The sequence below is a fragment of the Alosa pseudoharengus genome, unplaced genomic scaffold (assembly GCF_046254945.1).
Source record: "Alosa pseudoharengus isolate Yale_2024_CS ecotype anadromous, Long Island Sound unplaced genomic scaffold, YU_APseudo_1.1 YU_APseudo_1.1_scf_6, whole genome shotgun sequence".
NCBI lineage: Eukaryota > Metazoa > Chordata > Actinopteri > Clupeiformes > Clupeidae > Alosa > Alosa pseudoharengus.
Genome location: NW_027468848.1, coordinates 2,293,080 through 2,310,011, shown reverse-complemented (window position 1 = coordinate 2,310,011; position 16,932 = coordinate 2,293,080). Strand labels below are relative to the sequence as shown.

General features: G+C 41.7%; 2 protein-coding genes across 4 annotated transcripts in view; one reads left to right on the top strand and one right to left on the bottom strand.

Annotated features, from left to right (window-relative positions):
• brd3b (bromodomain containing 3b) overlaps positions 1–6,022 on the top strand; it is a 28,743-nt gene extending 22,721 nt beyond the window's left edge. For 2 of the 3 annotated variants that reach the window (XM_076270145.1, XM_076270147.1), the window contains one exon: positions 3,289–6,022. In XM_076270145.1, the coding sequence (XP_076126260.1) occupies positions 3,289–3,404 (116 nt within the window). In that variant the 3' untranslated portion in view covers positions 3,405–6,022. Of the gene's footprint in view, positions 1–3,285 lie in introns of all 3 variants that reach the window. The other variant, XM_076270146.1, reaches the window with a different exon arrangement.
• A 93-nt stretch (positions 6,023–6,115) lies between these two features.
• Positions 6,116–7,167, bottom strand: brd3os (BRD3 opposite strand). The gene has a single exon (XM_076270153.1). It carries the CDS (start codon positions 6,530–6,532, stop codon positions 6,278–6,280), a length of 255 nt encoding a protein of 84 aa, XP_076126268.1. The 5' UTR covers positions 6,533–7,167; the 3' UTR covers positions 6,116–6,277.
• Between the last annotated feature and the right edge of the window lie 9,765 nt (positions 7,168–16,932).

The window sequence follows — 16,932 nt, the reverse complement described above, 5'->3', positions numbered from 1 at the left end:
CCACACCGCACACTTATCCACCACACCGCACACTAATCCACTAATCCACCACACACTAATCCACCACACCACACACTAATCCACTAATCCACCACACCACACACTAATCCACCACACCGCACACTAATCCACCACACCGCACACTAATCCACCACACCGCACACTAATCCACCACACACTAATCCACCGCACACTAATCCACCACACACTAATAGCTGTAGCTGTAGGCTAAATGTATGCGTTCAGGCTCTTCAGACAGTCTCTGACCTCTGACCTTACCCTGCCCCTTTGAGAGGTCAGGACGTGATGAGGGTGATCTGGTCATGCAGCGAGCAGTCCAGCCCAGCCTGTGTCCCCAGGGATGGATTATGGGTGTCTGCACCTTACACACGTGTGTGTGTGTGTGTGTGTGTGTGTGTGTGTGTGTGTGTGTGTGTGTGTGTGTGTGTAGCTATTGTCTGTGTCCCTGTGTGTAAGCGCGTGCGTGCGTGCGTAACTATTGTCCGTGTGTGCACGTGTGTAACTATTGTCCCTGTGTGTAAGTGTGTGACTGTGTGTGTGTTAGTGTTGCACGGTGTATCGATACTAAAAAGGTATCACGATGCCTTTACGCAAAAAACGATACGATTTCCGACATTTTTAGAATCAATACTTTATTAAAATTAACGTTCTGTGTCTGCGTGAACTGCTGCTCTCACTGCTCCTTGCACGCATCTAGGCAAGTGGGTGTGTCAAGCAGGCAGCTCTGAGTGAGTGAGTGAGTGCGCAGCCAACATCAACATACAGTAGTTCTTTGCCGACCGTCCACGGCCTTGTGGATAAAACAAAAGGTGAAGTGAAATCTGCAACTATTTCGGATACATTGCGAATAGTGAAGGCAAGCCGTCAGGTACACAGAGGCCCGTTTGTGAAATATGTTTCAAAGTCATTTAAAAGCAGTAGGCTACGCATGAAACTTGGCTAAACACCTCGCAGACATATCCCAACATTTTTGTTCAAATAACGACAGGTTAACGAATATGCTATAGAAAACACGACTACATGGTTAGTGCCAAGTTCTTCTCTTCTGTTTTAGTCTAGCCTAAGTGAAACGAGTATGGTTCTCTGGGATAAAGCGAACCTTCCTTCATCAATGAATTTTGATGAGACATAACGAGCTGTAATCATTTTGACGAGACATAACGAGCTGTAATCATAGGGTGCTAACGTGATGAAAGCGCAATGTTCACGCCAGAATAACATTACCATAAACAATCTATTTCATGTTCAGTCAGTACTACTGGTAATATTTGTCATGGCATGTAGACTGCAATTTGTTCAATAAGTATTGCCCAGATGTAGGATAGGATACCCGAAATGCGCTAATTAAAGCCCACAGCATATAATACCACCTAGTCCTGAGTCCTAATAATAATAGGGGCTTATTGTTACGTGGTAGCAAATCATGTTATCAAAGAAATAGACGTAGGCTAATGTAGGAATGCACACAGACATATTGCAACAGGTAATGATGTAGGCCTATCTGACGAAGACCTGAGTGGTTGGAACGTCGTACTTGTACACTGGGCGCAAAGAAGACTATCCTCACATTTTTCCCTTTGCAGCTGTCAAAGAAATCCCATGAACACAGGAAGGCCTAGGGAAGCCTATACTGTACATCAGATGGTGTAAAGATTAGGCCCCTCTGCATAGCATTCAGTGATTTGCATGCAGTAATTTCTACACTGACCTTGATCTAGCCTAGTTTGGCTATTTAAAGCTACTTTATTGGCAAAACACAACACAATGTAAATGAACTATAACAAAAAATAAAGGACTTAATAACACAAAGTAGGCCTACTATTTTACTGACTATAAAAATAATAATTATGTAGGAAGTTTAGAACCCAGAATTGACCTGCACACTACAAAAGTGCACCGAATTCAACACAAATGACTCGATACACTTGGAGGAGGTATGAGTCCTTTCTTTTCCAGATATCTTAGGATTTCGCCGTAGTATCGTTTCAGTATCGAGCATCGTGATATTTATGGCAGGTATCGTATCGAAGTCATAATTTTGGTATCGTGACAACACTGTGTGTATATGTAAATGTAATGTGTGTGTGTGTGTGTGTGTATATGAAAATGTAATGTGTGTGTGTGTGTGTGTTTATGTAATGTGTGTGTGTGTAACGCTTGTCCCTGTGTGTAAGCGTGTGTCTGTGTAACGCGTGTTCCTGTGTGTAAGCGTGTGACTGTGTGTGTGTGTGTGTGTGTGTAATGTATGTGTGTGTAACACGTGTCCCTGTGTGTGTGTGTGTAATGTGTGTGTGTGTAACGCGTGTCCCTGTGTGTAAGCGTGTGACTGTGTGTATGTAATGTATGTGTGTGTTTAACGCTTGTCCCTGTGTGTAAGTGTGTGACTGTTTGTGTGTGTAATGTGTGTGTGTAACGTGTGTCCCTGTGTGTAAGCCTGTGACTGTGTGTGTGTGTGTGTGTAACGCGTGTTCCTGTGTCCCTGTGTGTGCGTGTGTGTGTGTGTGCGCGCGTGTGTAACTATTGTCCCTGTGTGTAAGCGTGTGACTGTGTGTGTGTGTGTGTTTATGTAATGTGTGTGTGTGTAACGCGTGTTCCTGTTTCCCTGTGTGTGTGTGTGTGTGTATGTGTGCGTGCGTGCGCGTGTGTAAAACTATTGTCCCTGTGTGTAAGCGTGTGACTGTGTGTGTGTAACGCGTGTCCCTGTGTGTAAGCGTGTGACTGTGTGTGTGTGTGTGTAACGCGTGTCCCTGTGCCCCTGTGTGTGTGTGTGTGTGTAACGCGTGTCCCTGTGCCCCTGTGTGTGTGTGTGTGTGTGTAACGCGTGTCCCTGTGTGTGTGTGTGTAACGCGTGTCCCTGTGTGTGTGTGTGTGTGTGTGTGTGTGTAATGCGTGTCCCTGTGTGTGTGTATATGTAATGTGTGTGTGTGTGTGTGTGTATGTGTGTAACGCGTGTCCCTGTGTGTGTGTGTGTAACGCGTGTCCCTGAGTGTGTGTGTGTGTGTATGTAATGTGTGTGTGTGTGTGTGTGTGTGTAACGCGTGTCCCTGTGTGTGTGTGTATGTAATGTGTGTGTGTGTGTATGTAATGTGTGTGTGTGTGTGTGTAATGTGTGTCTAATGCGTGTCCCTGTGCCCCAGCAGAGAAGGGTGGCGCGGTGGTGTGTATGTAATGTGTGTGTGTGTGTGTGCCCCAGCAGAGAAGGGTTTGGCGGTGGTGTGTGTGTAATGTGTGTGTGTGTAATGTGTGTGTGTGTGTGTGCCCCAGCAGAGAAGGGTTTGGCGGTGGCGAGTGGCGGTCCGTCTCGACTGAGTGCCAGCAGCAGCTCCTCCGACTCCAGCTCCAGCTCCAGCGGCTCCAGCTCCGACAGCAGCGACTCAGACTGAGCTCTCACACACACCCCCGACCCCCCCACCCCGACCTGGTGCGTGTGTGAGTGAGTGAGTGTGTGTGCGCGCGCATGCGCAGAATATGTGTGCAAGGGTGTCCAAGCCCGCACGCCAGGGAGTGAAACCTGTATGTGTCTGCTTGTGTGTGTGTGTGTGCGTGTGTGTGCGTGTGTGTGTGTGTGTGCATCTGCCCGCAACCTCTTATGTACTTCAGACTACATTTTCCCCATGTTTTTTTTTTTTTTTTAAAAGAAGTAATATGTGGTGTGGTGTCATGGCTGTTTCAGCAGCATGGCAGCGCCCGGAGATTTTAAATGTGTTTAGAGACGTCTCCGTACACACAGAGCTAAAGATATGTATGAAAGTATAGCTGACTTAACCATGTCAGGGTTTATTTTGCTGGCCCTCAAAGGGAAAAGCCTGGGATCACCAGATAAAAAAAAAAATATTTTTGAATTATTTTAGTTGTAGCGGTGAAAGCAAAACAAAAGAAAAAAAACATGAAAAAAGGTAAAAGAGTTGCTGCTTGTTCAATAGTTAAAAACTCACACGTGCATATAGTCCAAGAAGCTCCACATGACTAAGAGCTCTTTAGTTGCATCTGTGCGAAGGACTCGTCCTGGGAAGCAGCCGAATGGGCCGACGCGCTGCCTGGACGAGCAGACCAACGCGGTGTACGGCAGGGGAGTGTGGGCCTCGCGGCCACGCTCGACCCCACGCCACATTCCAGCCAGTTAACAGTACAAAGTAACGTTGACTCCCACCAGGCTAATTCCCAGGTCATCGCTGGAGTAAAACAAAACAAAGTGACTCTGAGAGCTGTTTTAGCGGCGACCGTTTCAGTTGGAGCGCTGACCCCACCCACCCCTAACCCCTCCTGGACTTGGACTTGGTAGTGCTGGTCAGACGTGGGAGGGGATGGCCTTTGGCGCGGTCTCTCTCTCGGACTGCCTCTGCAGCAGTAGTGAAGTTACGACCTGTTTCAACACTGATCTTTGGCATCTTTTTATTTTTGATTTTTTAAACTACACCGATTGTAAAACTCTTCCGGTGCTCGTGTCTCATGTTTGTCAGTATTTGATGTATAATTTTGTCAAATCTGTTTCTTTCTTTCTTTTTTTTGTCAAAAGTATATCATACATAATATACAGTTGTTTTTTTGTTTTTTCGATTTTTATATATGGTTTTTCTGGTTAAGTATCTGATTTTACAAGTATGTTGATGGCATATGTAGTTGTTCAAACTGACTTTGTTTGAAAGCCCTTCATCTCTCCAGTTCAGTAATGGTACAATCACAAGAGTGCGAGCTCACTGAGAACCATCTGTCCATGATTTTAGCAGAGCCTTGGTATGAGTTTAACGGGTGCTTGCGTCTCCAGGCCCAAACAGCTGATTAATTTTGTGCTTCCTGTACATGGTAACAAGTGGCTTGTTCCCTTGACGACGAATCAAAACATTCACGACAAGAGTGCCATTTCAATCGCAGTGGTGTTGCCATGACGGCTCCAACATAGACCTGCCGGGCTTCTCAGACTAACATCACCCTACTCAACATTTTGTTGATGGGGTTTGATCAACTTGGACATTTGTTCAGTTCTGCAGCTTTACCTGTTAACACCCTCCCCACGCCCCTCGTTTGGCATGTACCCTGTCTAGTCATTTCTCATACTGATGAATGTAGTGATGTTTCAGTTGCAAGTGTTGCATTCTCATTAGATTATGCAGATTTCCAGTGGATTGCATTATCTAGCTCTACACAGTACACAAAACATTGAATAATGTTTTCTTTCTTGAGTTATCAATGTGTGTGTTATTGTTGCCTTAAGTTTCAATGGTAAGACATTAAACGTTCTCCAACTGAGCAGATGGCATTCTCCTTAGCAGTAATCAAGACGAGTGAACTCTGCCAGAATGATGTTTCTGTGACATTGGGACATTTTGAGACCTTTGAAGCTATTCTGGATTGGTGTCTTCTGAGTAACACGATCTAGTCTTCCTTCCTTGCGGCTTCAGGATGGTTTTTGTTAAGGATGTTCTGTGTTAACCTGATGACCACTCCTTTATTTGTGTTTGACCTTACGTCTAATTAAGATGATTAATCAAAAAAAAAGATGACAACAAATGACTGTGATATATACACACATATATCCTACACGTTTTCTAGCCATGTATCTTTTGGAAGCCCTGTCTTCTGGAATAATAAAGTTGAGTTTTCCTGAGTGGTGGCAGTAGAGTGGACAGACTGAGATCTAAATATATGCTATAAATCTTAAATGTATATTCACCACATATTAGTTTGTTTTTAGTCCTGGGTCGAGATATATTAGTTTATTTTATATGAGGAAAATCAAAAACAAAACCTTTTTGTGTATTGCATGCCAATTTACAAAATCTTTCTTAAACTTTTTTGAGCTGTTTATATTCTGTACATGTCCGTCTTAATCTGCAGATTAATAGTTCTCCAACTGGTTCTCATTATAGATGTAAGATGGACATTTAAGGAGGGGTTGCGGGGCAGACTTATAGAGCTAATGTTTGATGTAAAAGCTAACCTGACATTTGGACTCACTGAGCCCTCCTGTTTTTCGTAAATAAACCAAGAAAAAATACCAATGTCTGGTCGCTTTCACGTTTATGATGGCTTTCAAACAAATCTCATAACTGTTATAATTCAGTATTGCATTTCCAGGGATGGGGGGCAGGGGGGAATACTGCTTTAGGAATAAAAAGCTTACAGTCTGCACATTTAAGGCCTTGCTCCTAATTTGGAGCAATAATTCCCAGACTAATCATCTCAATGCTCCTAGTTTGGATGTAACAAGATTAGCTGCCGTAACGCTGGCCATGAACACTGCAGATGACAAACACGATTACATAATCAGACATATTTTTGAGCGTCCAGATTCGGAAGTGCCGTCTAGCTTGTTTCTGTCCCGTACAACCACAGCCTGGTTTCCGTACCGACTGTACCAGGAGCTCTGACTCCGGCTGAGGTAGTTGGCGGGGGGCGCCTTCTCCAGCTCCAACTGTTGCTGTTGCCAAATGAGCAGCGACGTGTCGTTGTACCTGAGACGGGCATAGCCCTCCGACATAGCCTTCTCTGCCAGCGGATATCTCTCAGCCATTTCCCCGAAGTTGTATCAGTCAGACAGTAAAGGTGTGCTCTGTGCGAAGTAAACATATTTTGTCTGATATCCACAATCCCACTGGTGTGGACATTTTGACCATAACGTTTATGATGACATTAAGTTACCGTTTCTACTTGATGTGTGGCATCTCCATAGCAACATTCACCAGTTAAATGTCCAAGGTGCCGAACACACGGCCAAACATTATTGCATGAAGACGTGCTCCAGGAAAACCTCTTGATTAGACAGAACAGTTAGCAGCTAGCTCAAAGCTAACGTTAGTGTATTCCCAGCGGGTGGATTAACGTTAGTCCCGTTTCGCTCCGAAGCAAACGATTGGCTGGTGCGTTCAAATTGTCTTCAGGAATGGTGCCGACAGATGTTCACAGGTGTCATTATTCCATGATGCAAACACTATTTATATACAGACGCCTGTTACAGTCATTGACAGTAAAAGGTTACAGTAAACAAATTTGTCTCGCAACTGTGCTCCGTTACTAGCGTGAGGTTAGCTTCGTCTGCTATGGCAACGAAGGCCGTTTCTATTTTCTTCCGAGGAGATTCCTCTACTGCTGACGAACCGTTCCGCATAGAGCAGCCGGGCAGAGGCTGCGTCAGGAGAAAGCGTGTGCTGGCACCTATGGCTGGCACACGTGGTCGCAACAGCCTAGTGCTATGCCCTTTATGACTGAATGTTTAAGAACAAAATCAGTAAAACAAATATTATTTCACAAGTTTTTTCAATTTCCTGGAGACTAGCCTATTTTACCTAGTATCTATAATTTGTGACAGCATTAAAGCACTTGAGTTAAAGGAGTTAATGCATTCAGTGCCGTGAGGTCAAAATGTTTTTTTCCAGATCCCACAAGTCAAGCAATCACTACCAGTGAACTGACGCCAGGACCTGCTACTCCCCACCTGCTGCAGGGGCGCTCACATGTTCTACAAAGAGTTAAATCATGTCTCACTTCAGTGCTGCGGATTATCTCGTACAGATCGTGTAATGTGCAGTAGCCTATAAGGGTAAATCGCGCTGATTTGAAGTTAGATAATAACTACCAGTGAGCCGCAGTCTCCTGCGCAGCATGGCGCAGCGCTTCAGCTTTACTTCACTATATGAAGTATGAAGTGCGTCCAAATTCACCCATTCTTCTCTGTTGAACTCCTGGAGAAGTAGGCTACTCATCACACATGTGTCACATGAAAGAGCCTTTTCTCAGCTTTTAAACGGTGCTAGCTAGCCACGATTTGCTGTGATAAACAGTTCGCGAGAAAAAAAACTTATATATAACTAGACTGCATTTCCGGCGGGAACTGCGAAAGTGTGCTTGCCCTGGTCCGGTCACCAACGTGAGCAGACAGTGACATACGCTATGCTGAACCTGGCTTGATCCAAGCATTCTAACAGTGCCTTTCAGTGTTGGAGCAGTAGCAATACCTCAAAAGCTCTATTCAACTATTCTACAACTATTTGACTAAAATCAAATCAGTAAAATAAAACAACAGCAGTGATTGGCTGCAAAAATAAATAATGTCACGCATTTTGCACCTCTCAAACTGGGCTATCAGGTAACCTAGAGAAAAAATTATGAAATATGACTAAAGGCATTAAAAAGCTGCTTGTTTGTCAGGATACTTTTTCACTGATTTATTTTAAAAATATGAGCTATGAGTGTGAATGTTATATATTCCATCCCCTAATTCTGTTTTCCTGGTTTATTTGACAAATAATCTATATGGATTTGCTCTATAAAGACCTTATGTCTGATTGGGATTGTTTTGAGAGCCTATTGATGTATCTCAGAATAAAGTAATGTCCACAACATTAGTGATGTTTTTTTTGTGTGTGAATGTATTTTACTTAACTCATTGAATGTAGCTGGATACTCATGAACGCATGTCTCTAATAGCCACAATAGGAGTACTTTTAGCAACACCGTATTTTGTGTGGCCCATAACGCCCCAGTGGATCATGAAAACGTGCCAAAATTCACATTCCTTGCTTGATGTTGGTACATTAATCCCATTCAGATTGCCACTTATCTGAGATGTAAGAGTTCAGTATAGGTTTAAGGTCTGGGGCAGGGATTTGACATTCTGTGACTTCTTCATTGAGGGCTTGCTTAGCAGCACTGTCCGCTTTCTCATTTCCCCTCAGACCAACATGGCCTGGGACCCAGCAAAAAACTACACTCAAGTTCTGGTTCTTTAGACGTACTAGTTGATCAAGCTCAGCTTTGGTTGTACTTTTTGCGTGACATTAAAGCTTACTGGAAAGATTTTTAATTGCAATTTAATTGAATGCAATTTTTTTTTACGATTAAAAAAAAATTATTTATCCCTCTCACCCATAGTTTTCTATTTATTTACAAATGTACATAGGCCTACTGTAATTACATTTATACATAGTTATTCTACTGATCTTTATACTATTCATCCTGCACATAAACTTATTCTTACTACTCTTATAATGTTGTTTCTGCACTACAATGACACTGTTTCCACACTGCACATAGCTGTATGTTATGTACATATCTGTTATATATTTGTCATATTGAATATCCATATTTATTCTGTTTTATTATATTCTGTTAATACACTGCATATATCTATATTATTATTTCTACTATTATAATGTTACTACATACATTATTCTACTTATTGTATGAGATAACTGCTAATACACTGCACATTATATTTAATTCATATTACTCTAAACCACCTTCTGTAAATCAACTGTATACTACTGTCTACATTGCACTATATTTCTTGACCTGTCTCTGTATATTTCATCACCTTTCTATACTTTGCATTACATTGTATGCATACTGTAGCTACATGAATCACAGCTAAGATCCTTGGTTGCTATGAAGGCCAGTCGTTCTAAATGGATGGTTGCTATGGCCAAAGGCCAGTTATCTCTGCCGTTGTCAAGCGGGCATATGCTAACTTGATCTTATTTTAAACATCTCTATTTTACTTAGCCTACTTCCATACAGTGACTCCTATTAAGAAGTGGCCACTTCAATTCGCGCTTACCGTGATTCACGCAGCAACATTATTAAATGAATCTGTCACCATATGCCTATGCCAACGTTTGCAAAGAGGAGAATCTTTTAATTTGATTCACAATGAAACGTTACATTTAATGTACATGTAAACAATGAGTAGGCTAGTTTTGGTTGTTGTTGGTGGTGTTACTGCATCCCTTAGTTATGCCTACAATGCAAAATTGTTCCCTCGTGATTGTTAGACCACCACAAAACATTGCTTGTGAATCGGTCTTATTAGGAGCCCTCGCTTAAGCTGTCACAGACTCAGGCGCTACTTTTAGGGCTAAAATGCTTCATGAATTACTCTTAGTGAAAAAAAATAGTCCTAAAGTTACGAGTGACGAAGTTACAAGTACAAATAGTTACGAGTGACGAAGTTACGAGTACAAGCATCTCATATCAAATGAACATGGCATTACGCTAAGCAACATAAATCCCAATTAGCAACATACATCTCTTCCCTATCTAGCCACACAAGTAATGATAGTTAATCTCTGCTTAGCATGCTTCTCCGCTTAGCATTCTAATAACAGAAGGGGCACATTTATGTTGACCACTACAACATGACTCATGTCTGTAACTCTATAAAACACTTAGTTTCATAAAGGACGCACACCATCCAGCACAGTTCTACACATGGAAACCGATATTTTGGGCACTTGTTTGGCCATGAACTCGTCACTCTGAAACTGGACTACTGTAGGCTGCACCCACCAGGGTTGCTAGGGGCAACATCAAATAAACGAAATTAGGGTCTTTCAGTATTAAATGTGTACGTGTGATTACGAACGGATGTGTGTGGTTTGCAATTAGAATAAACGAGGAAATAACATTTCCAATAATTTCCCCATTATAAATTACATAATATTTGCAACTTCCTTAATTGTGAAGCTCACATAATTCTAAAGATGTCACCGTATATATGTGAAATGTAGTACAACGTTGCCACCTAGTGTTCGGATGTATTTAACATTAACGTGACATGTCCGGCTTGTACTGTCGTCAAATCCATGCTTTGAGGAAAACAATGTTTTTGTCATAGTTTCCTCTTCAGTGAGCGATTACCTGGTCGTTTTTGTAACAGAGATGGCTGTTTATTGTACCTAGGTTTACAGAAACACCTATTCATATTAATACGTATGGAAATCAAGTTAACGCTGCCGACCACTGTTTGTCTATTACATGGCCCAGAATGCCTTGCATGTCTTTACAACAAAACAACCCAGTAAAACCTAATTTCCCATAACATATGAATTTGCATACTTGGAACATTTTTAATAATAGTCTCCCATCATGATATTTAACAATAAGGAAAAATGTAATTTGAATACCATCAATGTGAAAACAACTCTATTATGTAAGCTATATATAGCTACTGTTCTCCTTGCTATTTCAGTTAGTAAGTCCATACTATCCCATGGCAGAGCAAGGATTTCATGATTGGGCAAGGCTGACCCGGCGACATTGAGCATACTTGGAAGGCATTGTGAGAAGGTGAATGGTGCAAAGGTAAATGGTGAGAGTTACCAAATACCTGTGGGTGGTTTGCCAAATGATGGACACTTTTGGAATATTTCTTTTTTTTTTTTAGCTTATGCACCCTCACACTGGAGTCCCCAGTTCATATACAAAATTTGGTATCGATATGCAGGGTGCGATTTGTAGGGGGGGATGGTGAGGATTTCCCCCCCTCTGGTTTTCCTATCCCTACCTCTGCTAAATTATTTTTATCGTCGGGGGGGGGGACAACATTTATCCCCCTCTGCCCCTCATATTGATTAATGCTACTTCATATAAGTAAAGCGCTGCAACGTGAGAACAGTCTAGTAGGCTAGCCTACATAATAATCTGACATCAGAAACGCACCCTCACCGTCAGCACTGATGCTGCTGACACAGTGGCTGCGTGATAACTTAATTTGGCCTTGATCGTGCAGGACATTTCAGAATGTCGAGTGTGTAATCCATCAGAAATGGCTAGGTTCAATGGAAAAGTTAGCTGGACAAATGAAAGAAAACGAGAAGGATTCAGTGAAGCATAATAATGTTTTAGAACCTTCAAAATTAGAAAACTGATGCAACTGAGATGGAGGACAACTGCACGTAGAGTAGAATGTAGGCCTATTGTCCGAAGGAACTTACATTAAATGAGGAGATATTTGCTGAATGTCACAAAAAGTGTTACAGAAATTGCTTGGCATCGCTTATTCAATGGCTCTCTACCGAAACACCTGTAGTTTGCGGAGGACGAACGAGAAAGCACTCGTTTGATAAATCAGCCAGTAGTAGACAAATAACTTTTAGAAATAATCTGTACTGCAAAAACGAATGTTGGTGGGTATTTAACGGGTGTTTTAACAGCTGCAAGAAATAGAAGCTTCATGGTCTTTATGTTCTGGTTCGTAAATTATTTTCATAAAACTTCAAGTTGCCCTATAACTTTACTCTCCAAACTCTTCACTGCAGTGTAGGCAATTAACTGACAGTATGATAGGCTATTTATTTTCTGTAGCTACAATAAACACATTTATTTTTTCAACTTTTGCAATATTACGCACTTGGCTACTGAATGCAAATCAGCAGGAGAGAGAATGCACGTAGCCTACGCAGCGTGTAGCGCAATGTGTAGGCTATTTGGTTACCAACTAACACTGTTAGCCAATTCACTAACTTAAGACTTCAGTGCCATCATATACAACGTTTTTTTACACAACAAATACAGAAAGGATGGCGGCAGCAAAAGTAGAGAAGTCATTTCAGATAGGCCAAGAACAAGGTGAATTTGTATGCTTGTCAAAACGTAGTCCTACCCTGCATTAGAGGAGCTGATCATCATACCAAGCACACTCGCTGTTTAAAGTCATACACCACGGTAAACTAAAACTAAAATGTTACAAAGGTGGCAAAAATAATATAGGGTATTATTAGCCATGACATTACTAGGCTATGAATCTTTCGTTCATTTTTTTTTTTTTTTTGGGGGGGGGGGGGGGGGGGTGGTTACAAACGTATTCAAAATCATCCCCCCCTCTGGTTTTTACACAAATCGCACCCTGTCGATATGTGACAGTGTTCCTGAGATATGGACGACTTCCTGTTTTGGAGCTTCGCCGCCGATTTCGTTTGGCTGTGACGGGCAAACGCTTTCGAAAATCAAAAATCCTTCCGGTAACTTTTGTGAGGCTTGGTCCAAGGATAATGTACGTCAAGTTTCGTGGCGTTCGGACCAAATTTGTGACCTGTGAAAATTTAGTTTTGCTTTCTGTTCAACCAATATGGCGGACGAACGACACGCCCACCTGACGTCATCTTCCCGACCAACTTACACCGCTACTGACCGGACGTTTTAAAGTTGGAACGGTGTCTCTGTCTCAAAGGGCCTAGGCGCTAGAGCTGACAAAAAATGAGGGAGACGGGAATAATAAAACTTAAGAACAACAATAAGTGTGCTGCTTTCAGCAAGCACACTTAATTATTCTCTGCGCCCATCTCCACATCCATGCGTCTCGGTGGAATATCGTAGGCCTACACACTCTTCACGCAACATAAGCCATATAGGCCTACAACATGACAAGCCATATATCAGAATAAACAGCAGACCTTACCAAACACAAAGGCATTCCCGTGTATAGTTAGTTGTTCCAGAGTAATCCGGTTTTGAAATAAATTGTAGCAAAATTCAACATGGTCTTTCGGCTTTAAGCATTTCTTAAAACTGAGCTGTGCTTACATCGCCTATATATCTGTAAATATTAGAATCAGAGAATATACAGGCAGCTCACGGTTAAGAGTTTGTCAATGTAGCCTTAATGATTTCTTTTCACAAAATGCTAAGCATGCATGTATTTAAGTTTCTTAAAACTGAGCTGTGCTTAAATGGGCATGATTTCATAACAGACCAAATAGAAAATAAATGTTAAATATAGCCTACATATCTGTACATATTAAAATCAGATTATGTAGGCTACACAGTATATATCAAGTTGGACAGTAGCACATTTTAATCATGGATAGTAGTTGTACAGTAGCACATTTTAATCATTACATTATATATATCTATAGTGGCTGGTGAAAGAGTTGAGTGGCTTTTTTTTTTTGGGGGGGGGGGGATGGTGTTAGTGGGTAGTGTCCCCACCAAAGCTCAGACCAAACCTACGCCCTTGTCCTGCTGTATCATTCTCATCACGTGCTGTTGACGTTATTAATTAGCTTTATATTCTTGAAGATTCGTAATAGCTGGAGAGGTATTAACAAGGTTACCAGTTGCATAATTAGACCCAAATTCAGTCAGCGAAAAATGCAGTAGCAACTGAACAGCAGCAGAGCCACTAGGCCTGTGGTTCTCAAACTGTGGTACGAGGACTCTCTCTGTAGGTAGCCTACTCCGGGTGTGTCCGAGATGTTTTTTGTCTTTCATAAAGATTAAATAATCACTTCAAAAATATATAAAAATGTATACAATAAAAAAATCCTTTATCAATGAAGTTAAATTTAAACTAGTTTTTGTCTTTCTTGGAGGGGGGTGTTATGTAAAACAATATAATATATGTAGTTTATTTGGTCTACACTACTGTATTTTAATAATGTCAGTCATAATGGTGGTACTTGGAGAGAATTGTTTTCTGAGGTGGTAGGCTACTCATTGTGATAAGTTTGAGAACCACTGCACTAGGCTACCCATGCAGTTCTGTTTGATCATGTGTCAACAGTCTATGGCTATTGTAAATGGTAAGTGCCATCTCGTGGACAAAATGTTCCACTGCATTAACAGTAGGCTACAGCTGTATAAAATGAATGTATAAAATGAAACCGTATTATTCTGCTATAGAAACAGACAAGGACACAAGATAAACATGCCTTTTCAGTCAAATGCAGCAATATTGTGTGTAATATCACTGAAAGTGTTTTTTTTCCCCTCCCAGAACATTTAAATTTACTTATTTGTTGTGCATATACTTATACCACCTTACATTTTCACAGGGGTTGTACCCTTATAGTACAGATTAGTAACTTTAAAGGGTACTATGCGGTAATGATACATAAAGGTACATTTGTGTACCTTGATGGGTACAGATGGCTAAGGTACACAAAAGTACCTGCATTCATGGGTACAGATGGCTAGGGTACACAAAAGTACCTGCATTCATGGGTACAGATGGATAGGGTACACATGGGTACAGATGGCTAGGGTACACATGGGTACAGATGGCTAGGATACACATGGGTACATTATTGTTCTTCTAAAGCATTGGTTCCCAAAGACTGGGTCGCGACCCAAAGGTGGGTCGCAGGAGATTTTATTTGGGTCGCCAGCATAGTCACAATTTATGTTGAGTAGGATAATAGCTTATAGCCTACCATTCATCCAGGGAAGCTAGCGCCTTTCTTTTAGGATCTAGTTCGTTTACTACCAGTCTAGTGGTGTCATGTTTTTTGTCATAACTCAATCTGTGCATTTTTGCATGCATGTTTTGCATGTTAAAAATGCGGAAAATGCGGATTTAAATTCTAAATAAAGAAACCTCCACAATTAAGCTACAATATAACGACTTGAGTTATTTGCATAGGCTATGTTTACATCCGAATCGACGTCACGGTGTTATGGATCCAAATGTCTGCAACAGACTAACATCTCTCTTTAGAAATTCAGGAACAGCTTATTATGCTGAGAGTGACTCGTACTGTAGCATGCGAGAATATCCCCAAACTCTCGGATGCGCATTAAAACTGATCTTTTCTGATCTTCACTGATCCATTGTAGAATGGTTTGAAGGGGCCAAACATAGAAAAGTTTGAGAAGCCATGGTCTAAAACATCAACAATTTGGGCAGTATTTGGTGGTTGTTAGATCTGAAGTGAATTGGGTCGCGATGGTCTGTCGTTTTTAAAAAGTGGGTCCCCAGAAAAAAAGTTTGGGAAACACTGTTCTAAAGGGTACGGCCCCAGCGACGCGTGCCGTGTTTGTGACGAGTTACTGTATGTTGGCCGTGCCTGTTTTGTGGTTGTTATACATTTAAACGGCTCTGCAAGAAGTGCATAGAACATAACTTGCACTACGGTCATCTTCTTTAAGAACCTTTCCAAATATTTCCCATATATGGCTTTTCCTGGAGGGGTGTCTATTATTTTAACTTCTCGCTTCTTCAGCTTTTTACCTCCATCTCTACCGTCTCCATCTCTACCATCTCCACCTATGTAGCAAGTATGCTTCCTCCATCTCTACCATCTCCACCTATGTAGCAAGTATGCTTCCTCCATCTCTACCATCTCCACCTATGTAGCAAGTATGCTACAATCAATGATATCTTTGAAAAGCAATTATGAGTTAAATATTGATGTTAACCTTCTCGTGATACTTGAAGTATTTTTACAAATATATATATATATTTAATTCATTTTAACTGACCCGCCCGGAATATCATTAAAATATTTTCTTATGACTTATGACCACTCCATTTCGGGCGAACTGCGCATCACTGATAACCACACACACACTGCCTTTACACCAGGGATTCCCAAACTGCGCATCACTGATAACCACACACACACACTGCCTTTACACCAGGGATTCCCAAACTGCGCATCACTGATAACCACACACACACACACACACACACACACACTGCCTTTACACCAGGGATTCCCAAACTGCGCATCACTAATAACCACACACACACACACACACACACTGCCTTTACACCAGGGATTCCCAAACTGCGCATCACTGATAACCACACACACACACACACACTCCCTTTACACCAAGGATTCCCAAACTGTGGTACGTGTACCACCGGTGGTACGTGAGCTTCCACTAAGGGGGTACGCGAGATGAAAAGGGCAATGGCGGAAAGGTGTTAAAAATTATTTAAAAAAAAATCTCAAGCCTATGTTCTCTTCGTTCTTTGTGTTTCATAATGTTGTTCTCCACAGTTTTTTAGTGTGAGAGCTCAGACCAGTTGCACATTTTGATTTTGTTAGTTGTTATGTCAATTAAACATGATGCCTGGAATGAGTCAATAAAACTTGTTACGTTTTTATCTGTCGTTTTTACGTGTCTGTAGGTGGTGGTACGCGGAGGAAAACGTTTAGGAACCGCTGCATGTAATTTTATACAAACAAGCAGCATGTCATACCAGATACTTAACTCTCCCATGCATCAGATCCATCTCTCTCAGTCATGCCTGTCTACTCACATGACTTCAAAACTGCTGGTCATACTAAGGTCCGGATACTGGTTTTTGTTTTGCTTTTTGCCCCATTGCGAGATCAGGGCAACGGTGTGCGGTTACCCGACTGCTCTTGTGGACTTTAAATTCCAGACACACAGTTTGGAGAACACTGG

Coding starts and splice junctions, on each gene's coding strand:
- brd3os (XM_076270153.1), bottom strand. CDS start 6,532: ATGGCTGAGAGATATCCGCTGGCAGAGAAGGCTATGTCGGAGGGCTAT.